Genomic DNA, 17,873 nt, shown 5'->3' with positions numbered 1-17,873 from the left:
GATTTATAAAACGCCACAAAAGGCCCCTAGGGGAACAACATTTGACTACACCACCGCTTATGAGGGGAACAGTCCCAAAAGGACACAAGTTCGTTACCTAAGGGTGAGCAAGAGACGAGGGCATGAGAATAACAAAACAAATCTTTATTTTTACAGTTGTGCAGGATTAAGATTCTCAAAAGAAAATGTAAAATCTTCAGTCACTAAACACAAAATCAAATAGACAAAACATACTTTAAATGACCAGGCCTTTCCAGAGCAAGAGGAGATAACACATGACCCAGCTACAACACAGTGTCAAGCCACACAACTCACACGTGTGGAAGGTACACATCAAACACAGCACACAGTGTAAAAGCCACCCCAATAGGTAAGACGACCCACCCAACACCAGTATATCAAAAGTAAACTCAAAACACAAATTAAATGCAAAAACAAATCAACATTCCAAAACAGATATTCTTCTCAATTTACATAAAATACTTACAATATAAATCAAACAAAATAAAACTAATCAATAATGAAACCTTAATAGCCCCGATTCAGAGGGGGCAAAATACCTACTTATTGACAGTATGAGATGGTTTCGATTGACGATAGTTAGTTCATACAGATTTACTAGATTTACTATCACTAATACAGATTTTCTACACAAATTTAATAGTGCATCCTTCAAACAAACAAAATACACCGAGAGGAGTGCTAAAACAATTATCAAATAAATAAAAACAACAAAACTAAGACATCGACTAAGTGACTCGCCGTAAACGCCTCAGTAGAGGGAAGAGTTGACGTAAAACAAACAGAGTTGTCGACTAAAATACCGGTACACGGCGTGAAGCCACGTTGTACTGAGTTGGAGTCAGAGCGACCCACAAGGTTATTCTCAGAGACAAAACAGCAGTGCAGTCATACCCATGGACTTGACCCTTTCATCCCTCAGAAAGTGGTTGGACAACCAGATCAACCCTCTGAGCATTTAACAGTATGTTATTAAAAATAAGTAAATAGCCGCACACAGGGACCAAAATAATACGTACCAGCGATTAGCAGTTATAACTCCCACTAAACACAATCACCTTCACTAGATTGACTTTTCTGGTTCACAAACTAGATGCCAACCCACACTGAGATAGCAGACAGCCCACGCCAACAACAGCGGGACAATATTGTCTCCTATGATATTAAACAGAGCGCACACACAAACACACACACACACACACACACACACACACACACACACACGTGTATATATATATATATATATGTATATATGTATATATATATATATATATATATATATATGTCCTATGCTCCACCTGCCGAACCGACCGGGTCGACGGAACCGGCCGAGCTGACGGAACCAGCCGAATCGGCCGGGTCGACCGAAATGACTGAGTCAGAGGACGCGGTCGACATCATGACACCCAAACCACCTGAACTCTCTGCCTGGCCTGAACCTATGCATGTTTCTGTTTTCCTGTGTTTTGCTTCGCTGGACTTGCCAGCCCTTCTACCTCCTGTCCCTGTTCATAGGCCCAAAGCACCACCCTGGCTGCCAACTCCGTTCTGGTCTCTGGCTCCGCCTCCGACACCACCCTGGTCTCCGGTCCTGTTCTGGTCTCTGGCTCCGCCTCCGACACCACCCTGGTCTCCGGTCCTGCTCTGGTCTCTGGCTCCGCCTCCAGCACCACCCTGGTCTCTGGTTCTGCTCTGGCCTCCGGCTCCACCTCCAGCACCACCCTGGTCCCCGGTCCTGCTCTGGTCTCTGGCTCTGCCTCCGGCACCACCCTGGCCTCCTGCTCTGCCGGCGCCGCCCTGGCCTCCTGCTCTGCCGGCGCCGCCCTGGCCTCCGGCTCTGCCGGCGCCGCCCTGGCCTCCGGCTCGGCTGGCGCCGCCCCGGCCTCCTGCTCGGCGGGCGCCACCACTACACGAACCCGACCCGCCCTCCCACCCTGGTTGCGCCTTCGCTCCACCCGCCTGAACTGGGTTTTGTGGACTTGGGAGCGTCTGGAAGCCGCTCGTAGGGGGGGGGGGGGGCTCTGTAATGTGTCTGTCTGTGTTTTCCCCTTGTTTCTGTCTGCCGTCTCTCCCTGATGTTAATTGTTGACCCCGCCCACCTATCTGTTACCATGGACACTAATTACATTCAATCTCTTCCCCAGGTGTCTTGTCTTAGTCCTTGTCTGTCTCTGTTTTGTGATTGGTTTCCGTTCACCATATATACTCTGTCTGTTCACTTCAATGTTGTTGGTCGTTGTTGGTGTGTGCATGTCCATGGTCCCGTTTCCTGTTTCCTGTTTGTTCCGCGTTGCCTGCCGGTTTGTTTGTGACTTGTTTATTAAAAACCTTTAAACTGCATTTGGATCCTCACTCGCCTTTGTCTCACCGTGTCACCCGGTGACACTATCCTAATGGTAGATATAATTGATTTTATTACCTTTTTTTCCATGACCTTCTTACTCTCCTGCACAGGCTGCTGCTGAATTGTCAAAGCAGGCAGAGGAAAGTAAAAACAAAGAGGAAGAGAGTGGAGATGAGAGGCCAGGGCTGAGCTCCAGAGCCTCTGCAGAGGAGGGAGGTGAGGAGATGCAGAAGAGGGTGAGGAGAGAGAGAGAAATGCAGAGCAGTAGAGTCCATGCAGACAGAGGAGGATCTGATCCAGCAGAGCCAGGCCAAGTATGACTCGTGTTGTTACAGTCCTGTACTCCTGCAGTCAATTATGAATGGGAGTTCTCGCATCGACACGGCTTCTGCTGCCAGTTCTCCAAAGGCATCTTTCAGCTGTTGTTTCATTTCAAGCGCTATCACTACAGGAGATGAGAAGCTGATGCTCAAGACATCTGTACAAACAGTTATTTTGTTTTTAAGTATAAACATATATGTGGATTTACTTAAGATGCTTTCACTTGCAGTGAAGCATTTCATTGTTGAGTAAACAATAATCTCTGCACCAGGCCTCATGGGAACAAAAGTAATTTGAAAGATATGTGGATGAGGTTACCCTGTAATTAAAATGATAGTAAAGAAAATTCTGGATATTTTTGTATAACTGAATTGACTCTCCTCAAATTATTAGATTTTAATGGTTGTCGTCATATAATTTGCAACAATACAAATCTTTTTTTAACAACTTAAACTTATTTGATTGAAGTCATATAGACTGAAAATAATGGTTCTGTACACAGAAGACATTACACAAACACATTCAGTTTATTTTACAGTAAAAATGCTCACAAAATGTTAGAATAAAAAAATATATATATTAAGAAAGAGGTAAAAAAGTCCTGCAAATTTCAGTGAGCTACTGCCCTGGAAACACAGTACTGAATCTGGAGGCTTCAACAGCAAGAGGTTTAAAAAAATGCCACACATGCCAAAAGCTCAGTGTAGATGTCTAGACGTGCTAAACGTGTTTTCTGACATGTATTTTGAAAGAAGCGTTTGTGTATCCTGTTTGGAAATACATACAGAGGCTCTAGTGCACAGAGACCTTCACAAAACCATTTACCACTAGCTCGAATGATCAAATAAATAATTTTAATAATAAAATAAAAAGAAAAAACAAAACTGATGGTCATTCTCATTCAATGTCTCCTCCAGAATAGAGATTTAAGAAGGAAATATGAATTATGCTGGTATCCCATGGATGACTGGTTGTATAATCCTCTTCAGTAGACCATATACAATCTTCAATACATCTTCACATCTATTTTAGCCTTTGTTTTTAATTGGCAAACGATATACTGTGCTTAAACCAGTTTCAGTGCTTTATGGTTTTAAGCAATACCAGAGTCTAAAAATAACGAAATAATAAAGTGTAATAAAAAAATCTCAAATCTCCTGTTTTTAAATCTCAGATCAGTTCAGATTATGTGGTTTGAGCTATGAAACTGGATTATGTCATTGAGGTGTCTGCAAAATAAAAAATAAACTTCACTGGAGCAATTTGTCTTAATTATGTTGGTTTGTCATATCATATTCAGTTATTCTGTTGATTGTTATTTCTGTTGAACTTTCTTGAACAATTTGCAGTGGCTCCTGACAGACAGACACACTCTGTGGACTTTCCTCAGCTTTTTTCAAGCATCTCTGGACAGCAAAATGCCCTTTGTAGAAGTTCCATACCACAAGAACTATTAATATCAGTGTTGGTATAATGACCAGGATATTGAGGAAAAAGAGACATTTCTGCTGTTCCTGTGCCTGCGGCTGAACCGAAGGACGCTCCATGAAGTTCTCCAGCCTCAGCTCATATGAAGCAGTTTGGATGACATAGTCGTTACCATTGGAGGACTCTACAGAGGTGCAGGTGTAGAATCCAGCGTCGCTGCCCGAGGCATTGAGGATCAACAGGTTGTTGTGATGAATGTGGTACTTGTTGGAGTTTTGAATTGTGTGATTGTTTACGCTCCACTGCCCTCGGGCCAGGTTTGATCCTGGCTGGCAAAGCAACCTGACCTCGTTACCAGGATAGAAGGTTTTAATGATCGTAGTACTATGTACGTCTGTAACACAAAAACAACAGTCCTTGAGAGACTTATTTACTTTCAGTGACAAGTCACAATGGACTAAGCCATTTCTGCTGCATGTATATTGACCCATACAAGACACTTTTATCAGTAAATACTGTACTATCTGAACCAGTGAGCTTAAAAAGCCACCTGTTTGCATACCAACTGCAGGGCAATGTGCAGCATTTCCATCTCTCAGACTCTGAACCACCTCACTGCAGAAGAAAAAATAAATGGACTGGATGATTGGAAATTCAATATATCTAACATTCCCACATGTGCACAATTAAAAGTAATTAATAATTACTAAAAGGTAAACTTCATGTCACATCACACCCATTGTTCCTTTTTGCCCATTTTCCTACAACAGCACACCACATCATGATTTTTTTCCTTACAGCACTATATTACAGCAGCTGAGAAGTATATGCTGAGTACCTGTGTTTATCTGGATGAATGTTTTTTATAGCAATGCAGCGTTCAGCGCTGAGGTCCCAGCCGCAGTAAGGGTCTCTGGCCAGCACACAGTCCATACAGGAAGCGTAATGGTCACATGTACTAAGCGGCATCTGCACCATTGCTTCCTCTGAGCCTGCATACAGCTGACCCTGAAACAATATGTGCAGCAGTTATTAAAAAGATGGTCAAGCTATATAACAGAATCAAACTAAAACTGAATCACAAGTAGAAATAATTAAATTAATCAGATGAGTACTGGGATAAAATTATTTTGTAAAATTATCAGAAGAATAAAAACACTCAATGAGAATGCATTTTATCATTCTCCCAAACTAAATAGATAACTATTTCTTCCCTTTTATAAATCAATTAAATAGTGTAATGTCACACACAACATTCCAATAAAAAATCCAAAACCTTTCCTTGATTCTTATACATGGCAGTCTCTGAATGATTGTCACTAAAGACACTAATACTAATGGCAAGTATTGACTGTAACATTTTGCTTTACTTTTATCTTGTGACAAAAGTCAATAACTAACCCACCAGCTCCATATACTACATATTATAATACAAAAATAAAAGCAGTTACACATTTTTTATAGCACAGGCATTAGCAGACTTGCTATTATATTGGGCAAAATAAAGGTCAGGCTTGTTTTGAAACACAAGCCATATTTCTAAATCTCTTGGAGTTATCTGCAAAATGTTTGACAAAAGAAGTTTCGAGATAACCGCTAAACTAGCTTACCTATCACTAGATCAACGTTTAGGGATAATATTCTGTTAATCACTGAGACAAGGTGAGTCCTAGTTGCTCACTTATATACTGTACTGTACACATTATTTGGGCCTCTTTCTTTTTACAATACAAGCAGAAGGCAACCTGACAATATCTATAATATCTATATCAATATCTATATCTATCTGTCTGCCATAATGAACGAAACCACTTTAAACTTCATCGGCCCTGAAGCAAAGCTCAGTCCACCATTCCCAGTTTGACCAGGGTTCAATTCTGGAACTGCACCCAAAAACAAATAAATTAATAAAATTAACAATAATCTTTTGGTGTAGCATGAGTGAGGAAAAAAAATCAAATGTAAATGTGCTCTCATTCTTACCAGGGTGACGGAGAGCCGCAATATCTTTACTGGCTCGGACTGCTTAAAAAGCTGCACCTCCTCTATTATCACCATCTTTCCGTCATAGTTGACTGCTTTCAGCACTGAACCGCTTGCTGTTACATAGATTGTACAGTTGATTGAACACTGTAACACATACATGCATAAGTCTGTATAAAATATGTAAACTGTACACTAAATATTTATGTACCTGTGCCAATAAACATGACCTGATGGCTGCTCCCATCCAGGGCAGTAGTGCTGGCCACCACTATACGAGTAAACACAGGTCCTTTCTTCACCAGTAGGGGCTGCTCAGAAGGCTTCACTGCCTGATCCATCAGTGGGTGCTCTCGGATGAACATGAGGGTTTTATAAGGGAGGTCCAAAGACTTTGAAAAACCTTTCTCCCTTGTTTTACTGTTAATACACTACACACACACACACACACACACAAACACACACACACACACACACACACACACACACACACACACACACACACACACACACACACACACACACACACACACACACACACACACACAGCAACACAAAACGATTGATTAACTACCTACTGCATATTGTTTTTGGAGACAAAATATACCAATTCAGATGTCAAACCCTATGCACATCACTACGTAAGGTATTACTCAGGAAATGATAACAAGAGCATTAATAATAACTGGGACCATAGTTTCTTGGATCTGGAACTACAGACAAAAATTAATCAAGACCCTATGGCCAATAAAAATTGAGTATTCAGCTGCAGTATAATTCTGTCTATTATTCTGACTTAATTAAGTCATTTATCCACCACTGTAGCTAACAAGTAAAAATGATTGTTGTAGGATATGTTGGTAAATGTTGAACTCACAGCTCCGGGACGAGGGTCAGGCAGAGGCCCGTCGTATGTCACACTCTTTCGAAGTAAAGCATCACTGTTTAGAACTTTGAATTGGCCTTTAGAGAACACATCCCTGATGTCCTGTATCCTGTACGCACACACTGCTGAGTACTCCGGCATTTCCCTGTCAGTAAAATCACAGCTATGAAACACGTGTCATAAGTCAGTGGTTAAAAATTATGTCTAATTAATGTTTGAATCTGGTACCATTGTAATTCATTTCTACATTTTTTTTTTGTTTTTAACTGGATGTCACAGTCTTACTCATATGCTAATAGGAAGAAAAAACAGAAATAAAAACATCCATCCATCCATCCATCCATCCATCCATCCATCCATCCATCCATCCATCCATCCATCCATTTTCTACCGCTTATCTGGGGCCGGGTCCCGGGGGCAGCAGTCTAAGCAGGGACACCCAGACTTCCCTCTCCCCAGACACTTCCTCCAGCTCTTCCGGGAGAATACCGAGGCGTTCCCAGGCCAGCCGAGAGACATAGTCCCTCCAGCGTGTCCTAGGTCTTCCCCGGGGCCTCCTCCCGGTTGGACATGCCTGGAACACCTCAGCTGACTCCTCTCGATGTGGAGGAGCAGCGAGTCTACTCTGAGCTCCTCCCGAGTGACTGAGCTCCTCACCCTATCTCTAAGGGAGCGCCCAGCCACCCTGCGGAGGAAATTCATTTCGGCCGCCTGTATCCGGGATCTTGTCCTTTCGGTCATGACCCAAAGCTCATCACCATAGGTGAGGGTAGGTAAATCAACTGGTAAATAGAGAGCTTCAACTTACGGCTCAGCCCTTTCTTCACCACAACAGATCGGTATATCGACCGCATCACTGCAGAAGATACACCGATCCGCCTGTCGATCTCCCGCTCCATCCTTCCCTCACTCGTGAACAGGACCCCAAGATACTTAAACTCCTCCACTTGAGGTCAGGTGTGAGGCAAGTGTGCTAACCACTAAACCACTGTACCATCCAAACTAATACCATAATGTTTATTTCTGATGTTAATGGCAACCCATTATTGACTATAAATACCAGTGAGTTGTTAGCCTAAAGCCTGCTAGGTTTCCCATTTGACCTAACAATGTTGATCATTGCATGCACTTGAGCTCTGGCTAATCCAACAAAAATGGTAATGTTTAAGTCCTCTGCCTTAAGGTTTGACTGTATTGTTGGTCTGATATTCAACCACAATCCTGATTACATTCAAAATCACAAATTGTCTTCTTCACTGCAGTTATTTAAACATATTCTGCTGGCATTTTTCAATTGAACATTACTCACCCCTGAGGAGTGAAGACGCCGTAGAACATACAGGTTTTCCAGGTGTCTGGGCAGAAGAGGAACACATCCTGTATGAGAAGTGGTAGTCTGGTTTGAAGCACAGGACAGTCCAGGTGAGTCTTTAGAAATGACGTCCACTTCTTCTGCAATATCTGCTGTCCTCCTACATCCCCCTAGCAAGGAGAGATCAGAGGGTATGAGAACAATGCTGCAGAAAATTACAGCAAGTGACAATAATTATATTTATTTACGAATCAACATTATAAAATACAACCAAAGGTTTTTTGGTAAAAGTATTGTTCTATAAGCAGATAATATCTCTCATTTTAAGACTTTATTATGTAAGCAAAAACAAACAAACAAATATTTGATTTATAATCGTTTCACATCTTGATGATTAGCTAATCTTGTGCATTTCTTTAGTAACATCTGGTTTGTTAAGTACTGATGCAGAAATAGGAAACATGTGCTTATATTTTCCCACCCAGGTATTTTGTCATCACCTGAGGTTCTTTGTTTGAACAAAGAAGTTGTGAGGAACACACAACATTTCTGATGAATAAAAACATAGAAATCTAGAATGGTGTACTGTAATATCGGCAACATCCTTTTATAAGGAAGAGTACCTTACAAACACGGGCCACCCTTGACACCTCCATCTTACTGTAGGCATCGTACTCCACAGCTCTTTCATTAAAGAAAAGGTAAATCTTGTCATCATCCCCCTCTGGGTTGTCATCTCCCTCAGCCACATGCTTCATGCCAATGAAATTGGGCTCTGAAATAACAAAACTAATCAGTGACTCTCAACTACTCAATCACAATCTCGAAGGATTGTTTTGAGATGTAATGTTGAGTTTTAATTTATATATGAAACCAGAGGACTCATCTCAGTCCCTTACTTAGTGTAATAACATTTCCATTCTTACCATTAAGCCATGAAGTCAGGAATTCAGTTTGCATGCTGTCATCTAAGCTTCGCATCACAACCGGAGCTAAGTCAAACTTATTCAAAGATGTAGCAGAGTACAGCTTTCCATCTAAATGGCAATCAGAATTATATTATTAAAGCACAATGATGGGATCATTGAGTTACTTTCCTTTAAATAATTCAGAACATCATAACAGTTAACATAAGTAGTAGCTGTGACTAAAGTATTAACCTTCGAAAAGAATATAATGCATGAACTAAAATCAATCTTTTAATCAATCACTAACTAAACATTGTGCTCTTTGGCATGTTACGTCATGCAGCAGTTTGCCTTAAGAGAGATGAAGCACCTACCGACAAATTCAGAGGCGCATCTCAGGAAAGGATCAAATGGACACTTTCCTTTCCCATCTTGTTGTTTACCTTCGAGAGTCAGCTTGCCGTCTTTATAAGACTGGAAGACAGAACACAGCTACATGAAATGTCTACATGGTGTGATATAATACAACAAAACATGCACACAGGCTGAAACTCATGTTAACAAATGTCTACAATATCATAGCAAGGACATTTTACAGTAAAATATGGTGAGGAACTTTTACTTACCATAATATCACAGGTTGGATTAAAAGCGTTGGTACCACAAATGAACATAGTGTCGTTCGACATTTTATGAAGGACCCGGATGTAGTTATGACAATCAGTCTGGAAAGGAAAAATTACAGGTAATACAAAGTCCAAGGAAGCCAATCAGAAAGAGACAGAAAACAGATCTGTTAACAGAACAACACAAGATAGAAGAATAATGTGGAATAATTTCATAGGCTAGGTGAGGACTCAAAGACGATGAGTAGCAGATCAGGGCTTTGTATAATAGCATAACTGTTCCTAATCAAATGATATATTTACTGCACAAATCTGTTGAACCTAACCAGGGTTTGAAAGTCAGACATGGCTTAGGGGTATAACATCTAGTTCTTAATATTCTCATATTAGGAAATAATTTTTTTTACCCTTATTTGAGAATTTACATATTTACACATAAAGACAAAGATATACAGATACATTTCTGTGGATGTTTTGGAAAACCCATTTTTACTCTTTAGACTTTCCTGTACTGAAATTAGTGTCTTATTTGTACACCAATCATAAGTACGTACAGTCTTCATCTTATTATTATCTGGTTCCTACCAAAGTGAAAGAACAAAGGAGGAAATCATGTTTAAGTAATTAATTTCAGTTCCACTGAAAGCTATCCCACTTCTCTTTATGTTTAAAGCCTTTTTGAAGGAAACTTGATTATCAATATCAACTTTATAAAGTTCACGTTCAAGCTCATTTTCAGGCAGACCTACTGTTTTGTTAGACTCTATCTTTGTAACTAGATAGCTCAGACAAGGTCAGAAATGAAGCTTAAATAAAAACATTGTTTAATTATTTTGTATATTTTTTTTACATTTTTAAAATAGAGATGACAAAGTATTTTACTGGTTATAAAAATATTTTGTTTCTGATTTTTGGCTGTTTGCCAGAATTCAGTCACAACATCGTCCAGTTGATTTCCTCTTGAAAGCAACATCAACATCATTAAACTCAAAACTGGAGTTTCAACAAGAACAACACTGTTAGGGGGTTTGAAGATAAAGCTTCAAATTCATCCAAGGACCAAGCTTTTGTGTAATCCATTGAGTTGTTTAAAATGCATTAATCAGTTTAGTTGTCCAACCCCTGGCATGATTTTACAGACACAGGTCAATAGTTTCAGTTAATGTTTGCATCAAATATAAAGAAAAAGTATGATCTCCTTGATCAGAAAGATGGTCTGAAAAATGTCTGCACATAACTGTAACTCACTCAGCGTTTTTGTTATCAATGATCAGTAATGATCAATAATCAATAATGTGCAGATGTACAGATGTTCCGAATATACTGGATCTTTTGTGTATTTCTTCCATTCCTTCATCATCATACACCATATTCAGAGTGGTGGTGATGGTGGTGTGGTCTCTTGGGTTGTGGCAGGATGTTTAGCACTAGATGGGCAGCTTGGATTATTTATGAAACTGCTGATCTCCTGTGAGTCACACACATAACAGTCTCTTGATTTTACACAGAACAGTCACACATAAAAAAAACCCTCTCACCTGTGTTTTCCCGTTGAAGATACAATAGCGCTGCATCTCTGAAGTCACCGCCCATTTAACCTACAAAAAAGAGAATATATTTCTTTACTTATCTAGAATTAAATAAGTACAGTGCAAGTGAAACCTTACTACTAAAGCAAGGAATTTTAACATTTATTTTAAATAATAATAATAATAATAATAATAATAAAAATAATAATAAGTATTATTATTATTATTATTATTATTATTATTATTAGTACTATTATCATCATATTTTTATTATTATAAACATTATTATTATTATTATCATTATTATTATTATTATTATTATTATTATTATTATTATTATTATTATTATTATTATTATTATTATGATGAAATCTTTTTCCTGACCATAGCCTTCTTGTGTGTGATGTTGTTGAGGTCCAGGGCAAAGATGGCCTCTCGAGCTCCCAGGATGAGCACACCCTCATCTTCCATCAGGAGCATGGTGGTGTAATTCCACACTCCCTCCTCTTGAAAGACATGTCCTCTGTTACCTAGCAAAAGCAGAATAGGCTTTTTGTTTCCACTTGGTTTGGAGTAATTACAAGATCTTTGGTGCTCATAATAAAGAAAAGTACAAAGAAGTGAAGTAGAAGAAAGACTTAAAACAACTGTAACTTTTGACCTCAGTAACTCAATAATGCTTTGTGTTATTTGTATTTATATTACTGATATTATAAAGGCTGCAATGTTCCAATGCCCTAAAATGATTATTATTATTATTATTATTATTATTTATGTATGTATTTATTTTACATACTGTGGGGATCTTTTATATTAAGCTGTGTGCAATTTTAACAGAAGTAAGAATTTATATCAGTACTTTGTAACCATCCAGCTACAACACATCAACATGCTTTTAATATATTGCAAGGCTTATCACAGTAACATTAAACAGCAATGTTGTGGAGCCAAGTCACAAACTAATATCCATTCAAGAAAAAAAAAATAATAATAATAAAAAAATCAGCAAGAAAACAAACAAACAAACAAACAAAAAACCCAACAAAGACAGCTCACTTACTCAGAGTGACTGTTTTCCGTGGTGTGCTGTTCAATGGCCAAACCTGGCCTGAAGTCAATATAGCTGGAGCCCAAAAAGACAGGACAAGGAAGAACAGCATGGCCTAAAGTTCTTCAAGTCTCTGCTACAGAGCAACGTCAGTCTCAGTCTCTCAGTCACACTGTAAATATTGAAAAATATATTTTTTCAGCATGAAGAAAAATAAATTGTAACATTTTACTTATGATAAAAGATTATGTTTAGATTGATGTACTTCGGAAGAGCAGGGTGAAATACGGCATAACGCACATGAGCTGGATTTTCAATTGTAACCTTTTACAGTTACATTCCTTACAATTACCTTGTAGAAATATTGAGAAACATCTGTCATTCACACGACTACGTTAATAAAATTGTTCATTTTAAGACAATAAAGTCATTAAGAACAGCATAGTTCACACTCTACATTATTATAGAGAACAAAGTCACAGAGTTTCCTGTCTTAACATTACAGTAAAACAGAGAGAAAACTTATGAAGACATATTTATGAAAGACAAAAGACACTTTATATCATATACCAGTGGTTCCAAAGAAGATGGAATATAATATAATAATATCAGAATCTCATTTTAAAGGTCATGGATCAAATTGTCATTTTTTTTTTTAGATCTGTATCGATGCAGCATTGAGAATAACTGAAGCAAAACCCACATCCTTCCTCATAACAACATTGACCACCGATTATACAGTGGAGTCACAAATTTATCACATGCTTCATGTCATTAAATGCCAGTTCCATTAGTTTATTTTTATGTTTGCAAATGTTGTACATTTACCAACACAGGGCATGTGCACCTCATGCAGTGAAGTTTAACAATATTTGAGAACCTTTGAACATAACATAATTTCTGCATTAATTACACTTATAACACAGTGCTGTTACAGGCCTGAATGTGCTTGGTGTTGTTTATTGTCTATAACAGCAGCTACAGGGAAAACAATTGTTGATGATTTTATCAATTGTACAAACGTGCAAGTTTAAATATGTTATCATGTCTGTAGTAGACATTATAGTAGAAGTCACAGTGACCTTTATGGAAGATGCTCCACATGATTAAATACTACTAACAATAATAAACAGATTTAAACATGTTCTTTTACAAACTGTAATTATTGATTGTGCTTCGTTTAAGATATGTATTTAATATTTAGGAATATTCAAATTTCCCAGTGTTAGCAATTTTCTTTTTAATGATCAGATGTAAAGCTGTTGCTCTGTTGTTATCTACAACAAGATGCATTTTTCCCTCTTAGAACAGGAAGGTGAAGGAATGATAGTTTGACTTGTTTGAATTGTTTCAGTTATTCCAACAAACTATTAACAGATAAAACATATGACATGTCATTCTTAAACAAGGAAAATTTCTTAAAAAGTAGTTAATACATGTGGAATTCGAGTAATACAGCATGTACTGTCATTTAAAAAAATAATAATCTTGCAGTAACTAATTTTGTTTGGCATCCGTTCAGATAAAAATCTATAGTGTGTCTAAATACACTTTATGTATTCAACAAAGACATAAAAGTCAGAATTGTTTTTATTAGTATAGGCCTGTGTTTATATTATGACTGGGACGGAGATCAGTCCACGTTTAACATGTGATTAAAACAAAAAGCTTTCTGTCTGTAAATGTTGAGTTCCATCCTACGTCATTGAGCAATGCTGCTCGGAGACCAGTAAGTACTGAGCTGAACGTGCGCAAGCGCACTTGGTAATAAAGCTCCATCTGATCCTGAGTCAGTAGGACATACTGTATTGTTAGTTACTTATGCTGGGTCCAAATATAATGGGGCTGTCAACTGACTTTGTCTTTTAAAAAAATAAACAAGTAAAAAAGAACAGAATACATAGTTTGTGTACAAAAATCTTTCTCATTAGAAAAAGCTGAAAAATAAAAGCTGTTTGGAAAGTAAAAAAAAAATGTAATTAAACGTTTTGACCAGAAGAGGGCAGTGTATGACATCAGGCAGGGTTCTTGTAAAAATAACTCGACTGTTCGGGAATTCCAGAATCAGAATGAGGTTTATTTCCAGCTACTGTATTATCTACATGTACAGGAATTTGTCTTTGTGTGTTGGTGCATAGTAATAATAGAGAAGTATAAATATAGAAAACAAAGTCTATACAAGTTGATAGAAACGGTGACATTCCATCTAAAGGGACTTAAGCCTGTGTTTATTGTGCTAATAATCTAAATGCAGCTTAATCTGAACAAAGATCAAACATTGGTTTCATAAATAAATAAATAAATAAATAAATAAATAAATAAATAAATAAATAAATGTTCAATTAAAAGCAGCATCTATCCAGTGTATTATGTTATGCGCTTATCGCTCTGCACCGAATGAGCTGATAAAGAACCATCCATTGACCATATCATCATGCTGAAAACTAAAAATTTGTATAATTGTAATGGGACGATCGGGTATCGAGATTTTATACAGAGAAAATTATGGTGCTGGTGGATGGCGGGCGGATTATTTATTTGAAGCATCAGATTCGGGTGAGGTTTGAGCTGATCAGCGCATCTCTATTGTACGGGACGTGTAGATGATCTAAATGATAGCAGATGACATTAAATATTGAATGTGTCAATAAATGCTTAAAGGTATGACACGATGCACTTTTATTAATAAATCATTCAAACCATTGATGGTTTAAGAGGAATAAAAATTCTTCAGGATGTTCAAAACTAATCCACTTCACCAGCCCACTGTTGAGTATTTTCTGTTACTTAAACTTAACACATTTAAAACCAATTACACAATTTTAGCCATAATTTTGTAATACTCCATATAATATAAAGCAATCATTTTGTAATACTCCACATAATATAAATGTATTAGCAGGCCAGGAAAGTATAAGCCATACAGTGTATCAACTATATCGAGAAATATCTGGAGCACCAGAACAAAACAAAAAAACACCCCTCTATTGTACAGAAACACAGAGAACACTGTTCTGAACAGTAACTTACACATCAGACACTTCATCACTGCTATTATTTTGTACTAACACAAGTATAAACTTTGAAGATGAACTTACCTGCTGCAGCTGCTGACAAAATGCTTCAAATGAAAATGTAATGGCTCTTTCACACAGAAACATATGACAGGAGATTCCGGAATTTTCATAGCAGATCCAGATTCAGAATAGAAGCAGAGAATTTAGTTGAGCTGCAGCTTCTTTGAAAAAGTCCAGGATCATAAAAAAGTCATTATGGCTTTTGTGGAGAAAGAATATCGATTAGTATGCTTCTCTGCTTTAACAGTTTGCTGTAACAGAATGGATGCTGGATCCACTACAATCACAATCAACATTGGACTGCACTACATTCTACAACACCATGACTGCCCAGGGACATATGACCGGATTTGAGAGTCACAAACAGCTGGAACCAAATTCCTTGTGTGTGTCAACACACTTGGCCAATAAACCTGATTCTGATTCTTATTACGTAAAGATTAAAACACAACAGATTGTGCATACATGAGATTACTGTGGATGGTACCACTGAGAAACCATGAAGATCGCTTAGACTGTAATTAATACAATCCCTTTGGCTATGATGACTTAGGACTATAATTGCTTTTAAAGCATTAAGACTGCATTACCACAAAGAGTGAGAGGCCGATAATTTCAACAAAATAGCCTTCATATTAAAACTATCATGTTTTTTTCTGTTTGCACAATTACAATTCTTTAAAAAATAAGGAAATTATACATAATTGCACTATTAGGTGTTACCCAGATGAGGATGGGTTCCATTTTTTATGCTGTTTCCTCTCACAGTTACTTCCGTATATCATCTATAAAAGGGGGGGGGGGGGGGCCTTACCAATGTTGTGCTAAGCTTGCTAACTGTAGATAATTTTATACCTTAAATTTTACACTTGTCTGTAAATCTGTTAAATGCACTACTGTATATGGAGAAAACTGAATTGACTTGAACTGTAAAAGGAAAATAGAGGGTGATTCAAAATATGGAATCCTGACACAGTAACCATGCTACATTTTTCTAACACATATGTGGGTGGTGTTAGTAGTGACCCGACTTCTGACTTTCATTCAGATTTTTTTTACAAATCTGTCACACTTAAAATTAGGTTCAAACACATTTATAGTGCAACTTTGTATGTTCAGTTCTTATGTCTTCTCCTATGAATTGTTTTATGTCTGACAATTAGTGAAAATAGTACCAACAGAATCACTCAAGTCTGCCTACTTGGCTCACTGATTGATGACCGTTGTAGAAAGAAACACAATAAAGAGTCAAAGGAAGGAGAAATGAGAGCACAGGCAGAGCAGGAGTTCATCTTGTTCTAGCACACGCTCCAGTTCAGAGAGATGGCATGTAAGAGACAGAGACAGCAGGGACAGAGATAGGAAAAGGAGACAGAGGTTGTGGACCCTAAATGTCTTTCCTATCTTTCTCTTTTTTTTAATCAATAGCCTGCTTTCTATTGTTATTGTGCAAATAATGACCTGGGTTTAGGCAAAAAATTCCAAGAGAACCTGTTGAATTTGCTTAGATGATGCTGATGATGATAATGATGATGATGATGATGATGATGATGATGATGATGATGATGATGATTGTTATTGTATGTCTAAAAACTGAACATTCAGCCCAAGCCTATGGTCTAGAATGTGAAACTTTGAGGGATATATATTAATAACATTATTATTGATATTATTATTATTGATATTTTTTGGCTTTCTCTTTTAAACCTATGCTTTTTAAACACATCTCATTTAAACCATAATGCTTAATTTAAATTACGCTTTAGCTGTTTATTTATTTGTGTATGTATATAATGTGTAGGTTTATTTACAGTATAATTCTTTATATTCATTAATGGAATAATTTATATTATTTATTTGGTCATTTTTTATTTTAATGATTGTTTTTTTTGTTGTTGTTTTTTTTTTTTTTTTTAAGTGTAAAAAATCTATCCTAATGATCTTTTCTTCTTACTCTCCTTCACAGGCCACTACTGAGTTGTCGGAGCAGGCAGAGAAATGTAAAGATAAACAGGAAGAGTGGAGATGAGAGGCCAGGGCTGAGCTCCAGAGTCTCTGCAGAGGAGGAAGGTGAGGAGATGCAGAAGAGGGTGAGGAGAGAGAGAAATGCAGAGCAGTAGAGTCCATTTGGACAGAGGAGGATCTGATCCAGCAGAGCCAGGCCGAGTATGACTCGTGTTGTTACAGTCCCGTACTCCTGCAGTCAATTATGAATGGGAGTTCTCGCATCGACACGGCTTCTGCTGCCAGTTCGCCAGGCATCTTTCAGCTGGTGTTTCATTTCAAGCGCTATCACTACAGATGAGAAGCTGATGCTCAAGACAGCTATACAAACAGTTATCTTGTCTTTAAGTATAATCTTCTACGTGAATACATACGTTATTTAAGAT

At 37.8% G+C, this 17,873-nt stretch overlaps 1 protein-coding gene across 2 annotated transcripts; it reads right to left on the bottom strand.

The window, feature by feature from the left end:
- Positions 1–3,194: 3,194 nt before the first annotated feature.
- Positions 3,195–15,660, bottom strand: LOC113636954 (semaphorin-4E-like). 2 transcript variants are annotated; one of them, XM_047806475.1, is made up of 15 exons: positions 15,505–15,660; positions 12,419–12,578; positions 11,743–11,888; positions 11,368–11,427; positions 9,830–9,928; positions 9,578–9,677; positions 9,222–9,332; positions 8,919–9,070; positions 8,293–8,465; positions 6,975–7,128; positions 6,309–6,528; positions 6,098–6,213; positions 4,953–5,122; positions 4,665–4,729; positions 3,195–4,508 (listed from the first exon to the last, which is right to left on the bottom strand). In XM_047806475.1, exons 2-15 carry the CDS (start codon positions 12,516–12,518, stop codon positions 3,955–3,957), a joined length of 2,220 nt encoding a protein of 739 aa, XP_047662431.1. In that variant the 5' UTR covers positions 12,519–12,578; positions 15,505–15,660; the 3' UTR covers positions 3,195–3,954. The 2 variants fall into 2 exon arrangements, with proteins under 2 accessions (XP_047662431.1, XP_047662432.1); XM_047806476.1 differs by having other exon boundaries at positions 4,677–4,729.
- Between the last annotated feature and the right edge of the window lie 2,213 nt (positions 15,661–17,873).

This window comes from Tachysurus fulvidraco, chromosome 22 (genome assembly GCF_022655615.1).
Source record: "Tachysurus fulvidraco isolate hzauxx_2018 chromosome 22, HZAU_PFXX_2.0, whole genome shotgun sequence".
Classification (NCBI taxonomy): domain Eukaryota; kingdom Metazoa; phylum Chordata; class Actinopteri; order Siluriformes; family Bagridae; genus Tachysurus; species Tachysurus fulvidraco.
Note: the sequence above shows the minus strand (reverse complement) of the source record. Positions and strands in the feature narration are given on the sequence as shown.

Bases quoted from the DNA above. Each gene is read 5' to 3' on its own strand.
- LOC113636954 (XM_047806475.1), bottom strand. From the start codon at position 12,518: ATGCTGTTCTTCCTTGTCCTGTCTTTTTGGGCTCCAGCTATATTGACT. The intron at 9,929-11,367 runs GTGAGAGGGTTT...TTTCCTTTCCAG, and splicing joins TCTTCAACGGGAAAACACAG to ACTGATTGTCATAACTACAT. The intron at 7,129-8,292 runs GTGAGTAATGTT...TTTTACTGACAG, and splicing joins GGCGTCTTCACTCCTCAGGG to GGAAATGCCGGAGTACTCAG.